At 35.9% G+C, this 17669-nt stretch overlaps 1 protein-coding gene across 50 annotated transcripts in view; it reads right to left on the reverse strand.

Moving 5' to 3' along the window:
- Positions 1–2451: 2451 nt before the first annotated feature.
- Positions 2452–17669, reverse strand: part of SLMAP (sarcolemma associated protein) — a 159551-nt gene continuing 144333 nt past the window's right edge. For 29 of the 50 annotated variants that reach the window (XM_070493247.1, XM_070493232.1, XM_070493242.1 and 26 more), the window contains 6 exons: positions 15514–15834; positions 14943–15060; positions 11814–11985; positions 7778–7912; positions 5709–5798; positions 2452–4333 (listed from right to left, as the gene is read on the reverse strand). In XM_070493247.1, the coding sequence (XP_070349348.1) occupies positions 5715–5798; positions 7778–7912; positions 11814–11985; positions 14943–15060; positions 15514–15834 (830 nt within the window). In that variant the 3' untranslated portion in view covers positions 2452–4333; positions 5709–5714. The remainder of the gene's footprint in view (positions 4334–5708; positions 5799–7777; positions 7913–11813; positions 11986–14942; positions 15061–15513; positions 15835–17669) is intronic. The other 21 variants (XM_070493246.1, XM_070493229.1, XM_070493240.1 and 18 more) reach the window with 1 other exon arrangement.

A 17669-nucleotide genomic window follows, 5' to 3' on the forward strand; every position in this document is an offset into this window, starting at 1 on the left:
TTCCTCTAGTACATTGTATTGCAATTGCCAGCTTCCTTGCCTATATTTCCTCTCTACACCAAAAGCTCTATGATGATAGGAACTGAGTATTGCCAGGACCTGGCACAGGGCCTCGTATTAGATACTCAATAAGTATTTGCTAAATGAATAGATATAAAACCATCGAAGCCTAGACACACAATGTGGAGTAGCAAAAAAAAAAAAAGAAATAATCATCTTAATTCTCAACTTTATAATTAGCTATTATTCTGACTCTGAGTCAAAAATTCTTTAGATTTTCTCCCTGGCAGGCAAAAAGGTGAGAATGGATTGCTAAGACCTCCTCCAGCATTCTAATTCTACGTACATATGTAAAAAACACGTTTAAAATTCTAAGACTGATTTTTAAATGAACACACCAGAATTCAGAAGTGCAAGTGAACATTAGCCCCTTTAAATGTAGGTACTTTGACAACTTACTTACTCATTCAATCATGGAAACCACTTTGGAATTCTGCAGAATTCTTTTTGTTTCTAATTTAAGCAAAACCAAATCGCCTTTTAAAAATTTACAAAAGCAACATGTATTTACTACTAAAAATAAATGAGAAATCATAAAAGGGGAAGAGAACTGACCCACCATCATACAGACAGAGGCCCTACTGTGGCCTGGCTATAAATCTTTCTGAGTCCTCCTGCTATCAACATATTCTGTATGTCTACATTTTTTCTTTATAGAACCAGCGTTATTCTATACTGGTAACGTCTTTCTTTTACATAATATAGTATGAATATCTCCCCACATACTTTGCAAGCACAGTAATCCGTAGGGTGGCAATTTAAATTTATTTAATCAATGACCTATTGATGGATATTTAGGTTGTTTACCCATTATGATTAGAAAAAAATACTTCACTAAATGTCCTGGTAGTTAAAATTTTGTGCACACAATTATGTTCTTAGAATAAATTTCCAGAAGTGAAATTTTTGGAGCAAGGCCGCACATTTTTAATACAGTTGATTTGTATGCAGTTTTTTCTCTTTGGTAGGAGATTTCCATCCTTTTCATAGTAGATATAAACACTAGCAGCAGCCAAAAGTCACTTGGGGTCAAGTCTGGTGATTAAAGTGAGAGATCAAGCTAGGCAATACTATTTTTGGTTGAAAGCCTCTGACTATTCAGCAATGTGACTGGTTTTCACATGTGACTCAAAGTGACCCTGAAGGGAGTTACAACAGGAATTCCACACTGTCGTAGGGAATTGGCTCATTAGCAAACTAAGCATATTACTTCCCAAAGACACACTATGAAGGGGACAAATAGAGCTGGGTGACAATGCTTTCTTAGGATTCATTATGTTGCAGTTATATCTCATTCACACATTTAGAAAGTGAACAGTTGAGTCAATCACTTCATTTTAAAGATTGGCACCTGAGGTAACAACTATTGCCAATCTTTTTTTTTCCCTGCTTCTTCTACCCAAATCCCCCCAGTACAAAGTTGCATATCTTACTTGTGTGTCCTTCTAGTTGAGGTATGTGGGACGCTGCCTCAGTGTGGCCTGATGAGCGGTGCCACGTCCACACCCAGGATCCGAACCGGCAAAACCATGGACCGCCAAAGCGGAGCGCGCGAACTCAACCACTCGGCTACGGGGCTGGCCCCCCAATCACTTCATTTTAAATAGCTGTACTAAAACTTAAATGTATGCAGTATTTTTTCCAGTATGACATTCTCATAAACACTTATTTAGCTCTCAAATGCCACTTTACATTCATTGTCTTAACTTTCATACTACCAGTAAAAATATAGATATTATTCTCTCCATTTTATAGATGTCATTTTATAGACTCAGAAAAGATAAATGATTGGCCCAAGGTAACACAGCTGATAAAAAGCAGAGCCAGGATGCCAATATGGATCTGTTTAGCTTCAAACACCACATCTTTTCATTTTCTGACCCAGTCATGTAGCAGTGTTGAGTAATTCTTAAATGTATCATTATAGGGTTGTTCAATTCTTAACTGCTATGATTAAAATTTCTTAATGACTCTATCATTAACAGTGAACAATCCTACTCTTTTGTAACCTGGAAGTGAAGTGAACAAAACTGGAGGTACTGCTTTATGAATAGGCTCATTTATATTAAGAAATACTGGCAGTAACTAGAAAACCCATTTATTCAATTTGAATAAAGTAAATATTGATACTAGACTTTACATTTAAAGAGACTTGTCTGGCAAGTGAGTCATGTTTTAACAATAACCATAGTAAAAGGAAAAAAATTAGAGCAGTAAGTTAAATAAAAGGCTAATAAAACCTGGAGGAAACAGCTCAGTGTTTTCTCTTAAACCCCAAGACCACTAAACATATATTATGTTGCATAAGGAGTCATTTCAAGAAAAAACTAAAAACAATCCAATAGTAGAGTCAGCACTAAGAATTTCAATGATATCCAACTCAAAAATGCATAGGGAGAGTAAAGTTATTTTATTAAATCATGCACATCACGTGTGTTAGTGCAAATAGTTTAATCTGTACTCGAGAAATTCTATTGTACTTTATATCTTTACAAAATAGATTTAAAACAATTATTTACTTTAAAAAATGTAATTCTGAAGTTAAGCATTTCAGAACAATATTTGCAATAACCTATATACAAGAGGTACTGGGTACCACTGGCATATCAGCATTCTGTGGTGGAGTGGCTTCCTGCAACAGAAAATGATGAAATGAACTATGTGACAGTATTTTCTACAAGTCATTTGTGACTAATTCCTCCATAAATCTAGTGATTCTCCCAACAGCAAATCCCAAATAGCTTAAAATATAACCTTTAAAGTATAAACAATGACTGCCAAACAGCACAAGGCAAATTATATCCTAAACTTCTATTTCAATATGTGGCTAGGCCTGTGGATTGCCACAGAACATCCAAGCCAATTCACTGACATTCCCTCCCAGTCTTCATTGACTGAAAATTTTAGCTATATGATACTTTAGGATATTCTATGACCTAAATAAACTTTATTGACATAACTGTGGTGCCGCACAAAACCATAGCTAAACTTTCACTTCTGTGTCTTAAATTTATAATATCAAGCAGTGTTTAGGTGCTTCACTGTGCATGGAACACTATTAACCTTGGGAATAGTGCTTCTCATTAACAGAACGTCCCAATTAACAACAATAAAAAGAAAATAACCATTTGCATACCCAACCAGGAAATTTGTTGGTAGGTAACAACAGCTCACCTCAAACGTGAATTAGCTTTGAAATATCATAACCAAATTAAGTCAGTAAAAGCTTATCTAAAGAGATATTAATTCTTTCTTCAATTAAACATGCTTAGAGGAAGAGATGATAGGAAAAAAAAAAACCCATGCTTCCTAAAATGCTGTATATGAGAAAGTAACTTGGCTTTTAAAGAAAATATCTCTTTAAATACATGAGGTTTAATAAATTACATTCCAATTGACTCAACAGTTTGGTTTACTGCACTGAAATTGTATAATTACTGTTTTTGCTCCCAGAAATACTTCAGTTTGCTCAAGAAAATACACACTCTCATGGAAAGTTTTTCAAAGTTGATGCCCTCCACATCATCAAATCACATTAAGGCTGAACAAATGTGCACATATTCCCCAAATTATCACTAGAACAGAATATTTTCCAAGTGTATTTCTCCTTAAAAAAAAAAAAATCCACACAAATAGTTGTCTCTAAGTCTTGTTCCCAACAGCTCAGTGGTTTTATAACAAGTAAAAATGGCGTAAATATGTAAAAAATATATATATATGTGTATATATTTCAAACTGATAGGCACTGAGCACACAGGGCCTCTCTTCCCATGTATGTATAGGTTGTTTGGTTTGGGTAGTTATCGAATCACAAAAATGAATTATCTGGCCACTAGAATTCAGAGTAAAATACCCATAAATTTAATGTTATAAATAATTTGGTGTACCAAGAAGCCTACTTTAGGCCACCATAATATTCAGAATCTCAACAGACTAATTTAAAAATTACATGAAAAATTGCAAGCAAATTATTGCTTACAGTAGAATCAAGTCACAATTTTATATCCTCTTTATAGACAGATACATTTTATATAATTTAAAGCAATGACCCTAACAGCTGTATTCTTGCACTTCTGCTGTTTTAAGAGGTAAAAAGGAAGAAAATGGTTCTGTTTGTCCCCAGCATGAGTGTGATGCCAGCTTCTAGAGGGAGGACGGTGTACGGACTCAAGAAACGTTCTCATGGAGAAGCTCTGGCCAGACCTGGCACGTACAGCACGATGGCTGTCACCGCAACCAGGGCAGCCAACATGGGCATCCAGGGCCAGGGTTTCTGTGTGGAAAGAAACCAAGAGTCAATATCACATTCTCCCCTCTCTTTTCATACCTATTAACCCATTGGATCCAGAGAGTCCTGAATACTTAACAGAACATTAGAAAAACCTTATCTTTGCATAAGAATAAATTTTTAAAGAAAAGAAAAAGTGGTGAGGGAGTGCAGGTGTGAGGAGAGTCATAATAGCAGACACTCTTTTAGAGGACCACTGTGAAAAAGCCTGATACATCTCAGGAAAGTCTTGGGCAGTTTCCAATTTTGTTACAGTTAAAACCTAATAGTGACTTCTAAGGAACCCTCTGGGCTCATCCTGCTTTATTTACTCTAGTATCCATACATTACAACTAACTGATGTATACAGATGCCTGGAGTATATTTCTGCCTAAAATGTTTATTTCTTGATAAAAACCAGATTCACATGTTGGAGTAGTTTTATATAAGGGGCTGGTGGGTAAGCTGATAGAAAGAAAATCATCTAAGCTTTGATCCTCTAATTTGAAACTGCAGAAGACAAAATCAGATGGGGTTCAAGATGGGGAAGTGCTATCAGGGAACACCCCTGACTGTCTGATACTTTTGGTAAAGACCATGTCCAGTGTAAAAATGTCACATGATCATTAATTTATATGTTCTATTAATATGCAAGCATGGATAGGCTGTTCCCTGTTAACTTTCAGAGGGCTTTATAGTATCAACTTGCTTTGGTTGATAGCTTTATTTTCACGAGTTTTCTGAGAGTCTTATTGAAAAAGCTGGCTTTTAATGAAATATTCTGATATTGCAGATCAGGGCTCAGAAAGATATGGGATAGGTTTATAGTCTCATAAGTAAATGCACAATGGGGTTGAGATTGTGAGCCAATGGCCCATTATGCTAATCTCATCCTTTTTCATCTTCACAGCCACAGTGTAAATATAGGCAAAGAGTTGAAACAAAGAAACTCTACACTATGGAAAAGGGAAGAGAGGAGGGGGAAGAAAGCTGGCTGAAAACCTCAAAGAGGCAAACTCTTCATTTCTCATTCAAATCTGATTAAACATATCAATTGGGAAGAGGGTACTAATATTGCAGCAATTCATAGTTTACTCCAGTTTGCTAGAGACAAAGACTCAGTTAAAGGCAGCATGTTAACAACTGGTTAGGTTGGAATTAATTCATGGTTAGCATTACTACAAAGGAAACAACACAAAATGTTATGTGATTAGTTGATTGTTCAGTTCATTCGTATGACACAATACATGGCATACTAAATGAAGGGTTTGCTTCAGGTAACAAAATACCTGTGTGTGGTTTTGCCATGCACTATATTACAGATATGGCACAAACAGGTGACGGGGACAAACAGACAAGGACTCAACAGTAGTGCTTGTACCTTTCTCTACCACAATGGACCGAAACACCAAAACAGGAAAGCCAGGAATAGGCCGATGAATACGGCTGGGACGGGTTGTAATATGGAAGGCTAAAGAAGGGAAGGGATATTAAAATCATTTTATGCTATAAAAAAAATATCAGATAAGATGATTTAGACCCCAGGAGGGTGGGAGGGAAGATAGGAAGACTGAGGTTTTGCACTGATTCAAACATTTTAAAGACATCTAATACAATCCAGAATGATGGACCATGGTATGTAAGTCGGCAAACTATCAGTTTAAAAGGAACAGCTGGAGGCAATGGGCAACGTGGGTATCCCTAAGACCCTAACGAAATGTAGCACGTTAAAACAGAGCAATGACAATACCTCACCAGCTGATGCCCTGCTTGACAGTACATTATTTTTGTTCCATATTCGGAATCCATTAGGATTTGACAATGTACTCCCTTGGAAATGGCTAAAGTTTATTTTATCCCTCCATCAAAATCTTTTTATTTTTTAAACCAAAACTCTTTTGCCTGAGATGGTATTGCTTTCATGCTTAAAAATAAATGTCCTGTGATGCGTGCTTCCTAAACCAAGCAAGAGATCTGATACAATGTACGATAAATATTTGGTATTATAAAGAATGCAGCTGAGTCTCAGGGCTTTCAGTTATGTTACCAGAATATAATTAATTTTTAAAATTGGAAGGGAATTACTACAATGAGTGTTATTACAGAGTAATAGTTTAATACTACAAGCCAATATCATAAAAAAAGGAAATCACCCTATTTGTACAACTATAAATAATAATAGCAAGGTTACTTTTGAAAACATTCTAAATAGTATTAGGGGGATCCATTCTGATTATGCTAGATGTCTTCATAGGTTAATTTAGTAGAAGGTGGTTTGAAATTCCACACTCAGAGGGATATGAATTAACACAAAAGAGAGAAGTAACCAAACCATTATGATCTGATTTCAGAAGAGTTCTGTAATCTACGTTTTTGAAACAAATGCAATCCATTTTTGCTTAGCATAAAGCCTCCAAACCCAATTCATCAACTTCTAAAAGGCTTCCTTCCACCTCAGTAACAAGCCTTTATTTTCTAAACAACTGAGACTTTCTTTAGCAAATGACAGTTGGACACAACTCATGAGCATTGTGTGTGCAACTGTGTAACTGGATGGCCATGCAACATCACTCTTTTGTACTTGTGCTGCAGGTTAAGCGGAGTGCGTTCCTTGGTAGGAAGTGTGTGGCTCACGCCCACTGCAGTATCCAAGCCATGACAGGGGTTTGAAGTAAGTCAGAGCACAACCAACCACACTGAACATCCATCAGTTAGGGCCCACAAAGGCAATGATCACCAAAACGTGTAACACAACATTTATTTAGAGTAACATCTTTTTAAAGACTATCTGCCTTTTTAGCAAATGAAAAACAAATTAATATTATTAAACTCAATTTATACCATAATGTTCCAATTTAACACACACACACACACACACACACACACACAAACACACACACAGAGCCCTGCAGAAACTCACCAAATATTTCCTAATATTTGTAAGAGGCCAACAAGACACTAAGCTTTTTAGGAACGTGCCTTAGTGAGAATGTTATTTGTATAAAATGAAAACCATAATTAAGTCTCCATTTTTTGATACAGCTATGCTAAGGAGTCAAGATGTGCTACTATTTCTTGGGTAGGTCCCTGGTGGTACAGTGCTTCATTTCCTAGCAGGGGAAAGACAAGGGCCAGATGACGGCTTAGTGACAAAACTTCAGATTCATCTGGGAAAGCTGATAGTTCTTAGGTAAATTATTTTCTTGCCAACAAGGCTCTTCCTCCAGGCAGTCCTCGGACTCTTCTAGTGACACAGGTTTAAGGGGCAAATTCTTACTCAAAAATTTGACAGCACAACGATTCCATCATGGAATTTCATAATGAAAAGCTTAGTTCATGTGTTCTACAGGCTTTAGTTTCTCAAACCAGTAACAAAGTCCTCTGAAAAATCAATTTCAGGACTCTCACCTGCCTCTCAATCAAAGCTAAGCCAAGTTTGCAAAGACTTACATTATTTCCTTTCTCTCGGAGCAGCTTCAGGTTGTCTTTACATTGTTTGAGCTCATCTGTGATTGATTGTTTTTCCTGCTCAGTCATTTCAAACTTCAACTTCAGTTCTGAGAGTACAGTCTGTGTCTTTTCATACTAAAGGCAAAGAAAAAAGAGTGTGCAGACTCAACTTAAAATTGGTATGAAGTAATGGTTCTAGTCAGGCTTATATACCAGACCCTACTTAGTCACCTGCAACACCAAAGTCAAGCCTTTTTGTTTTAAGGAGGATAAGAATCATTTGCACTAAGAAGAAGTCTTGAATGCTAACTTGGTTTTATGTAAGAATTTTCTGGCCCTGGAATTTAAAAAAAAGTAAGAGAAGTCACCATTCTGTCATCGGTTTGCAAGGTAAAGGGTCATTTTTTTCTATTAAGTGAGCGAAAGGAGAAAATCAAAATTTCAAACTGAGCAAAAGAAAAGCAAATGAAGAAAAACTCCACGGCCTAATTAAATGTCAAGGTTAGGAAGTCTGAGTTTATATCCTGGTAGGAATGTTAGCCAAGCTATTTTAGCCTTAAAGTAAAAAGCGTTAACTCCCATTAGGCCTCCTTTTACTCAGCATTAAAGTGTTCTGGGTAAGTGAATTTCTAGGCAAATGAAGCAAAGAAATGTATCTAAGGTACCAACAACTAGAACTGGGACATTTCTATCTTTCTATTTAAAACGTAAGCACCAAATAAAAATAATTTTTAAAGATCTGTTTCTGATAGACATTTTTCTACAGTGAAACATACCACTTCCTGCTCTGGAAAACAGTTCACTGTATAGAATTTGACTTTCAGATGGACGAGCTATCCCTTGCACAAAGGTGAGGCCAAAGTGAAACGTAGTATGGTTTGCCCCTACTTTAAATGCTCTGGGAGGCAGGAATTCTAGACTGATTCTACTTGCAGATATTGCATCTTACATGCAAGCTGAGCTCCCAGTCAAAGAGCAAAGACTGTTCTGCTGCTGGTTGTGCTTTTGTCTCAGGCTCCGCTGCCCCACTCTGCCATCTCTGAAGGTTTTAAAAGGAAGAAAGAAAGACAAGGGCTGAGTATAAAATAAATATACTGCAAGTCTGGCATACCAGAAAGGTTTCTCCTCTTCCCCAAATATAGCCATGAGGCTGGAAAGTCACCAGTTCTTTTCCGCCTATAACCTAGAAATTCCCCCAATAAAGGACACCCTCTACATGGTGCTTCTGAATAATGCAAATACCTTCGAGTGACTAATTAGGAGCTCATCATTATGCACTCCAGAGATAACTATTAAAAGGATGCAAATGTACAAAAACATTAGTCAGAAGAAGTAGGGGTGGGAGGGCTAGAGTCAGCAGAGAGGTCACCAAAAAGTGGGAAGAAAGATATGGGTACAGAGAACGAGGTAAAATATGAAAGGAACTCCCTGTTACCTAACAATGTTCCCAGAACAAGTTTGGGTAGGATGCCAGAGAATGAACTAAGGAGTAAGATTCATGGACTTTATGACAGTTTTTTTTTTGTGGGATCTGTGGACTTCCTTCCAGAAGGCAGAAGGTTACCAGCAGGCTGCCAAAATAAATTCAGTGTACCCAGGCTAGTCTCTGCACGAGTCTCTTAGAACATAATCAATTCTCAATGATCTGATTCTTAACAGTGACTAACAAAGAATAAGTGAAAAGTGATCTGCTGACCTAAACTTTCCCTTACTTTCCTTTTCTGCCATTCTTACATCCAGCCTGTCCTTTCCACCAAAGTACTTAATCATTTCTCTGCTCCAGGAGTTGTGAAACATAATGACAGGAAGGCAGCTCAGTCAGGAAGATCCTGCTGTTAACCTTCAGCATGTGAGTGGGTGGGAAGGATTCTGGCCCCAGGGCAAGAGTGAAGCCAAACAACTTTCCTGAGTCAGTCTTTGCAGGTGGACTTGTGTACTCAATGTTTTATGAATTCTTAAATTAGATATTCCTACTAAATTAAAATATAGAGATGCTTTCTTAAGTCAAATATAAAGATGATACACTATTATTTTTCTCTTAATACTGAGGATTAAAATTTACTTTTCTCATATACTTTTTCTTTATTAAATGTTCAAATAAAAGCTGCCACAAATATAAAATTTAATTGTTGGAACAAAGGTCACCTTTTGCAGCCTTAGTTGCACATCTCACTTGGATATCATTTTTGCTCCATCTTGCTTTCTAACTCAGAGGTGAAAAATGAGCTCAGTTCTGATTAAAAGGGAAATACCACACAGTATTACCAATACTTTTGGTTCTTCTTCATAAAAATAATCGTATCTGGGCTTGCTTAGCTTGTAATATTTTAGCTTGTCACAGTGCTGAAGACACATAATCATAATACTGTGCACATAGAAAGGAGAACAAAGGGGAAATGTTGAAAGGGAATATGTACATTAATAAAAAGGAGTAATTCATTTGCAGTGGATTACACAGATATAGGAACCTCATTAAAGAATATGTTAGTTACAGACTAGTATCCAATAGTTGACATCAGGACAAACGGAAAGAGAAGCAATTTTACATTACAAAGAAGTGTGATGACCACATTATTTCACAATGGAAAACACTGAACAAGAAAATAGAAAAGAAACATATTGACAAGATCAGACATATTTTTAAATGTGCTGCATTTAATGCAATCCAAAGGCTATCAACAATTTAGATGCTGTGACAACATGCCACTGCCATTTATGGAAACAGTTAAAGCAATTCGCACTGATTGCTCAGTGACCAAAAACAGGCAAACAAATAATGCAACAAAACGGCTAATGCATTCATATTAACATACAACAGAATCATCTTCCAACCACAGCATTCTTCCCAGATTTTGAAAGAATTATGGCATATGGACTGGAAGGACACAAAGTGCTTACAGTATTAAATACCAGCATATTTACTTTGGCACAAAATTTGTGTTCCAATTAAATAAAATGAGATTTCTCCCAAAACACATATCCTTAGCAAGAAGATAAAAACGAACATATTACAAAATCAATATGGCCACATGTAAATAAAAAAATGTTACAGTTTTTTTTTCTTTAGGAACAAACATGAAGATAGAAGAACAATAATCATTCTCAAGTTCAGGATACTACAAGGAAAGGAAAGTGCAAACAAAAACTGCATTGATTAAATAGATCCAAAAACAACTTGGGGAAAATTCATTATTAAAAACAAAGAATTGTCTTCAACTTCCTTTAATTTATAACGAATCCTTCATTTAAGAGAGTCAGCAACTGGGGTGGGGCCCTGACCAGTAGGAGATCAAGATGCATCAGCCTTCTCCATCCCCCTAAGCTGGCCAGGAGTCTATGCAGAGAGTAGTATAAGGCAAGCTGGACTGAACGCAGCTCTAACTGCCTCACTGTCAACTTCAAGGCTTTGCTCAGAAAGAGACTGGGTGGGTTCTCTGCTCCAAAGTAAACCCTCACCATTTTTAACATGATTTTTTTAAAAGCCACCCAAGTCAAGGTTTTAAGAAAAATGACATGAAAAGTGAGCAGCATATTTGTGAAGAAGAGGAAAAAGGGGTAGGAGGAGAGGAAGTAAAAGGTCATAGAAGATGTGTTTGGCTGGCTGGCTATGAGGTGAATTTTAAGTAACTTTTCAGGCCAGTTTCACCTGAGGAGTTTAGACAGCATTACAGTGTGGCCCCAGTTTGCTTTCCAAAAGTATTCTATGTTAAATATGATACTGTCTTTCAAAGATAAATAATGAATTGAGTGATCCGGTACAAAGTGCTTCTCATATAGGTTAACTAACTGGTAGAGAAAATTTTTTTAATGTAATTTTGCATATTTATATTTTTGAGAACAAATCCTACTGATGAATTCTCTACATATGGACCATGATACATAGCTAGAAATCACCAAGCAGAGATGCTCCAAGTATCAACTTTTTAACAGGTAATGTGACTTCTGCTTCCCTTTATTTCTAACTAGCATGAATATCTGATTTGCTTTTGGCTTTAAGTCCAACCATAATTGGGCTCATAATGTCTTTTCGCTTTACCTCTTTCTGTACATCCTTTGCTTGGGTTTCAGCCTTACTGAGAAGACTTTTTAAATCAGCTGAATCTCGAAGATGCTGTTCTTTCAAGGATCCCACTTGATTCTCAAGCTCTTTTCTAGTCATCTGAAGGATGCTGAGATCACTGGTAAGCTCTAAACTCTGCTTCTGAGAACTGCAACATAAATATTGACAGAGTTATTCATGTAGAAACTAGACACAGCAGGAAGTCCAATTTCTTATACATGTCACTAGGAGGGATGGAGTGGATTTCAGGGGAGGAAAGAAAAGTGTAAAAAAGAATAAGATACTTTCAATAAGTAAAAAGCGTTAAAACATTAAAAAAGTGCAAGTTTAAAGCTATGTCCTATTTTTAGATAATCAAATATATACAAAAGTTGAAATTTTAAAAATAGAAGTAGGCAGTGACATTATATGTTTTGTTGTATTACATTATATTAACTATATCATAAAAAGATTCAATATAGGTCTTCTACAGGAAAAGAAGACCATGTATTTCAACTATTTTCTTATAAGTTTCAGTACTTGACAAATAGGTTGGGGGACAGAAACTTAAAGCTTAGGAGCCACTGCCAACTTAAATAAAGATAAACCTAATGAAAAGAGAAAACATACCAAAGTGGGGGAAAAGCATGGGACAAAGAACCAGGAGGCTGAGTTTTGCCCCAGCTCTGCCACTATTTAGTTGTGAGATATTAAGCAAGTCACTTAACTAGTGCAATTTCATTCTCTGAGTAAGCATTTCCTGAGTTCTTAGATCTGTGCCAGGCACCAGGTTACATAGATACAAACAACACAAGGAGAGTCTCAATGCCCTCCACTGTCAAACAAGAAGATTGAACTCAATAATTTCTGAGGCTGTTTTCCGGCTTAAATTCTACGATTACTTTTATAACCTGATGTAAAAAAATCCGATTTACATACTAGGAAAACAGCTTGATAGGCATGAATAGAAATTCTTTGTTCAATTCCTTCTACATCACAGACAACAAAGAACAAAAGATCTGTATAGTGTAGCTGTGTTAAAGAATTTGGCTCCCATCTACAACAGAAAGAGCTAAAGGAGGATAAGGTTTCCAAGATGACAGTTGTATGTCTCAGAACGGAACAAAAGACTCAGACTCAATATTGTAACAGATACTATAGAGTATAAATCCCATTCTGATTGTATGCTAGGCAGATTCTCAGGGAGTAAGTGTGATGCTGTCAGGCCAATACAGCTAGGAACTAAATGGCATATAAGACTCTATAAAGGAAGACTAGCTTCTAAATACTACTTAAATGCTGGGGAGGCTTACCAAATAAATTTAGAGAACTACTAAATCAGAAAAGTTTAAGGAAAAGAATTAGCCTTAAATAGTTTATATGAATTTAGGCAGACAACTTGACCAATGATCTACCATATTCCACCCTTTTGGGGCCTAAAATTTTTAAACCAGAGGCTTCTAACTCTTAAGGAGTTTGTAGGCTTGCTTTTCAACACTTCAACAAATTTTGAAGGAATTAAGAAAATAGCATTTAACAATCCGCTAGAGTCCAATTAATCACATCTCAAAAATGAGGGATCGAGTCTGAATCTTTATAATACCAATAATTCCAAAACAAGAATAATTTAAGATAATCAATATTGGTAATCAAACATCAGTATTTCTTGCTTGATAGAATACTAAACTAAATGGATTCACTAAGATCCAAATGTATTCCAAATATGAAGAACCTGTCTGCATCATCTTATGCACACTTTATACCAAATAATTTGTCCAAATGTGCTGTAACATAGATAATCAGTTGGTACATACATGTACATATATATATACACACATGTACAACATTAATAAATTGCTTTTGGACCTTTATTTTGTCATCTTCATATTTTGGAATTTGCTTTTACAAACTTTTACATGTTATAAACAAACATTTGTTTTATTCTTTATTTATAAACATTTGTACTATTATTATTGTTTTATTCTTTATTCTCTAAACATTCAAAAAATAATACACATAAATAAATGAAAAGACTACAGTAAGCTATGACACTGGAAGAGAAAAAAGCGCTTTACAGATATTGATATGGAGAAGACATGGTATCGTAAGGAGTTTTAGAGAATAAATCAGCACATCTTGTTTCTTCAACTAGTTCTTAATTTTTAAAAATGTATAATCAATATTACAATTGGTTTTTTTTAATAAGCAGATAATGAAGCTTACTATTTTCTGATGTATCTAGTCCTTTATCATTTTTCCGTAAAGCTTGTTTTCTATGGGAACTGACCTTGATCACTGAGTTTTTGCTAACCTTAATGCTCTTCTGGAGTGTAAACATAAGGCTAACGAGAGTAATGACTCCCATTTTTTGCGTACCGGCAGGGAGGGAGATGGAGTAATTAAGAGCGGCTTCAATAATAAACAAGTACTACTTTTGTATTCTGAATCAGAACATAAACATTATTTAAACAATAAATATGGAATGGATCAAATTTTTAAGGAAGAAATCAATTTTAAACTATGCAACAAATGTTGGTGGGAAAACAGGACTTCACTAAATTTGCTGGAATAAATCTATTGCATTCATTGGTTTACCTGTAGGGTACTGGATACTAGAAAGATTTAACTGGTTTTAGAGAATTCTTGATGTTACACATTATTACTCTTTATATAATCCTGCTTGAAATTCAGAAGATGAATTTATATCTTTCAATAGTATAAATTCTTTATTATAGTCATCTCCTGATCACCCTTATTAACAGAAAGGATCACTGGCATGGAAGAAAAACAAATTTGTATTTGAAATTTATTATCATTTAGTTTATAGGGAAAGTTCAATCATTAATTATAGATCTTTGCTGTTTGTTTAGGGCTTTTTGGGGGAGGGGGCCTTTACTGAACATGTATTCCATGAGTACACCAAAAGTAAAGAACATATAGGATGATGGTGGCAGCAGAAAAAAAATGCTAAACTGTTCATTTAGCATGGTTAACCTGGCAAATAGCCAAGAGTCTGGCTGAACATTTTGCTCCAAAAAGATATTTAAGTATCAAAATTAAATTTAATTTGGATGAAAATTTAAGAAAAAGAGTATTTTGAAGCTAAAAAAAAGAGTTCTTGCATACTTATGCAATTCTTTTTCTTGCCGCTGCAGTTCTGATGATAGCAAAACATTTTCCTTTTTTAGAGAACGGCATTCGGTTTCCAACATATTCCATTCCTTTCTCAACTTCTCTAGTTCACCTAAAACAGTCCCAAAACATATTTGTTAATATAGGAACATAACTTCCATAGTAATTCAGAGGAGAAAGGGAAATATTTCAGTGAAGAACATACGTTTTTCTCCCTTAAAAACATGTAGAGTTTACATGGCTATCCTTTGATTTCTGTTACATTGCATTTATAACTCAGGGAAGTCCCGTGACCTTGAACTTCAGTAATATTTGTTTCCCATTTCACTTTTATAAGACAAATAATTTTTAACAGCATTTAAATAAAATATAAAATTGTAAAAAATTTCAATTTATTGTAGAACTTGGAAACCTGAAGAATATTTAGAGCCCCTAACATAAAAACACTGCTCTATACAACCAATTGCTATCAAAGAGAAAAACAGCCTGAATGGTTATCCTGTACAACTTACAAAGTTATCATTGTCAAGAGTTAAAAAGCTTCACGTAAAATACATTTACTCACCTTGTAGCCTTGTTGCTTCCTCTCTCTGTTGGTCCTCACATTGTTGACATCGAAGCTGAAAACTGTTTTGCAGACTTGTGATTTCTTTCTCATATTCAGACGCTGCTTTCCGCCACCGCTCAAGCTCAGCTCGCACCTTCTTAAGCTCTTCTTGTAAAGAAGCAATGTCAGTGTCCCGCTCAGAGGCAGCCTTTTCTGCTGCTTGATGAAGGAGCAAAATTTCATCTCGGGCACTAAGCAATTCATCGCGGGTGCTTGTGATTTCATTGTCCTTCTCCTCCCGGAGATTCTCAATATTGATGTGTAACCTCTGCAGTTGGGCTACAAAAGTATATTTATCCATCATTTTCTTAGTCCATAGCAATTAGGAATAAAAGAATAGCCCATATGGGATTGTAGTTACTGCACAGCCCAGGCTGTCAGGGCTGTTTATTTCTTTTGATTAAACTGTACAAGCAATCCATGTTTAATGCAGAAAATGTCCAAATACAGAAACACAGAAAAAACCAAAGGGATCTTTATTTCTCCCATACAGAGAAACTGCTTCTAACATTTGGTACTTATTCCTCTAGGTTTTTTCTACGTATTTACACATATATAAAAACAAAAATAGGGAGGGATCATAATATATATAGTGTTCTCTATCCTGCTGGTGATGAACATCTTTTAAAACAAAAAAGTTACACTGTAACTTTCTTGACTAATTCTTTATTTTAGACATTTTAGGCTAAGTTTTAAATTACTAAGCTATAATATAAACAATACTGCTTATAATGCAATCCTGATTTTTTTCTTAGGGCGAATTCTTAGACACAATTGCTTGGTCAGAAGGGAGCATTAGTAAAACCTTTGATGTTCTTAATTCAACTTTCTGTTCAAATGTCAATTCCTTAAAGAAGGCTTCTCTGATGACTTACCTAAAAACAGCCCTCTGTCATTCTCTAGCCCTTTACTCTGCCCTTATTGGAGAACATATTACATATTTATTTGCTTATTGTTTATCTTTTCCACTAGACTGTATTTCTCATGTGTGCACTATCCCCAAACAGCAGAGTAAACAATCAAGAATTGGTTGAATTAATGAATTGATAAAATTAATGAATACGCCTGATCAAAGAGGTATATTTTAATTAATTAATTAATTTTTTAAAAGATTCTTTTTTTTTTGAGGCAGACTAGCTCTGAGCTAACTACTGCCAGTTCTCCTCTTTTTGCTGAGGAAGACTGGCCCTGAGCTAACATCCGTGCCCATCTTCCTCTACTTTATATGTGGGACGCCTACCACAGCATGGCGTGCCAAGCGGTGCCATGTCTGCACTCAGGATTCGAACTGGAGAACCCCGGGCCACCGAGAAGTGGAACGTGTGAACTTAACCGCTGCGCCACTGGGTCGTCCCCAAAAAAGATTTTATTTTTTTCCTTTTTCTCCCCAAAGCCCCCCAGTACATAGTTGTATATTTTTAGTTGTGGGTCCTTCTAATTGTGGCACGTGGGATGCTGCCTTAGCATGGCTTGATGAGCGGTGCCATGTCCGCAACCAGGATCCGAACCTGTGAAACACCAGGCCACTGAAGTGGAGTGCTCGAACTTAACCACTTCGCCACGGGGCTGGCCCATAAGAGGTGTATTTTTAAAAGATCTGGTTTTGTGCCCTCTTGACTTGAACTGGAAACAATTTGTATAAAATCATACTTGGTTCAGAACTAGACTACTAGTCTTGGTTACTATAACACAAGAAAATTATAGGTAGAAAAGAAGAATAATTAAAATAATTGAGGGGATTTAAGGCTGGGAGGGGGGAGGTTATCTCATAAATAAACATTAAAGACAAAATTGTAGGAAGCATTTTTAAATTTGTAGGAAGCATTGAGAGGTAACAGGTTCAAAATCTGAAAAGATACAATGGCCAGACATAACATAACCACAGACTTGTAGATAAAGCCCTGAAATATACATGCTGGCACTAGGGGGCACTCAATGATGCCTAGGTAAGACAGCTTTAAGACAAAAGGCAGTACAATGACATACAACCTTTAGGAAAAATTGCCCATACACAGTACAGGATACAAACATAGACTCAAATCAGAATTATATAAACTGAGTAACAGCATTAAACTATAATAAGAGTTTAAAGAGTTTTCAACTTAAAGAAATAG

The sequence above is a fragment of the Equus asinus genome, chromosome 21 (assembly GCF_041296235.1).
Source record: "Equus asinus isolate D_3611 breed Donkey chromosome 21, EquAss-T2T_v2, whole genome shotgun sequence".
Classification (NCBI taxonomy): Eukaryota; Metazoa; Chordata; class Mammalia; order Perissodactyla; family Equidae; genus Equus; species Equus asinus.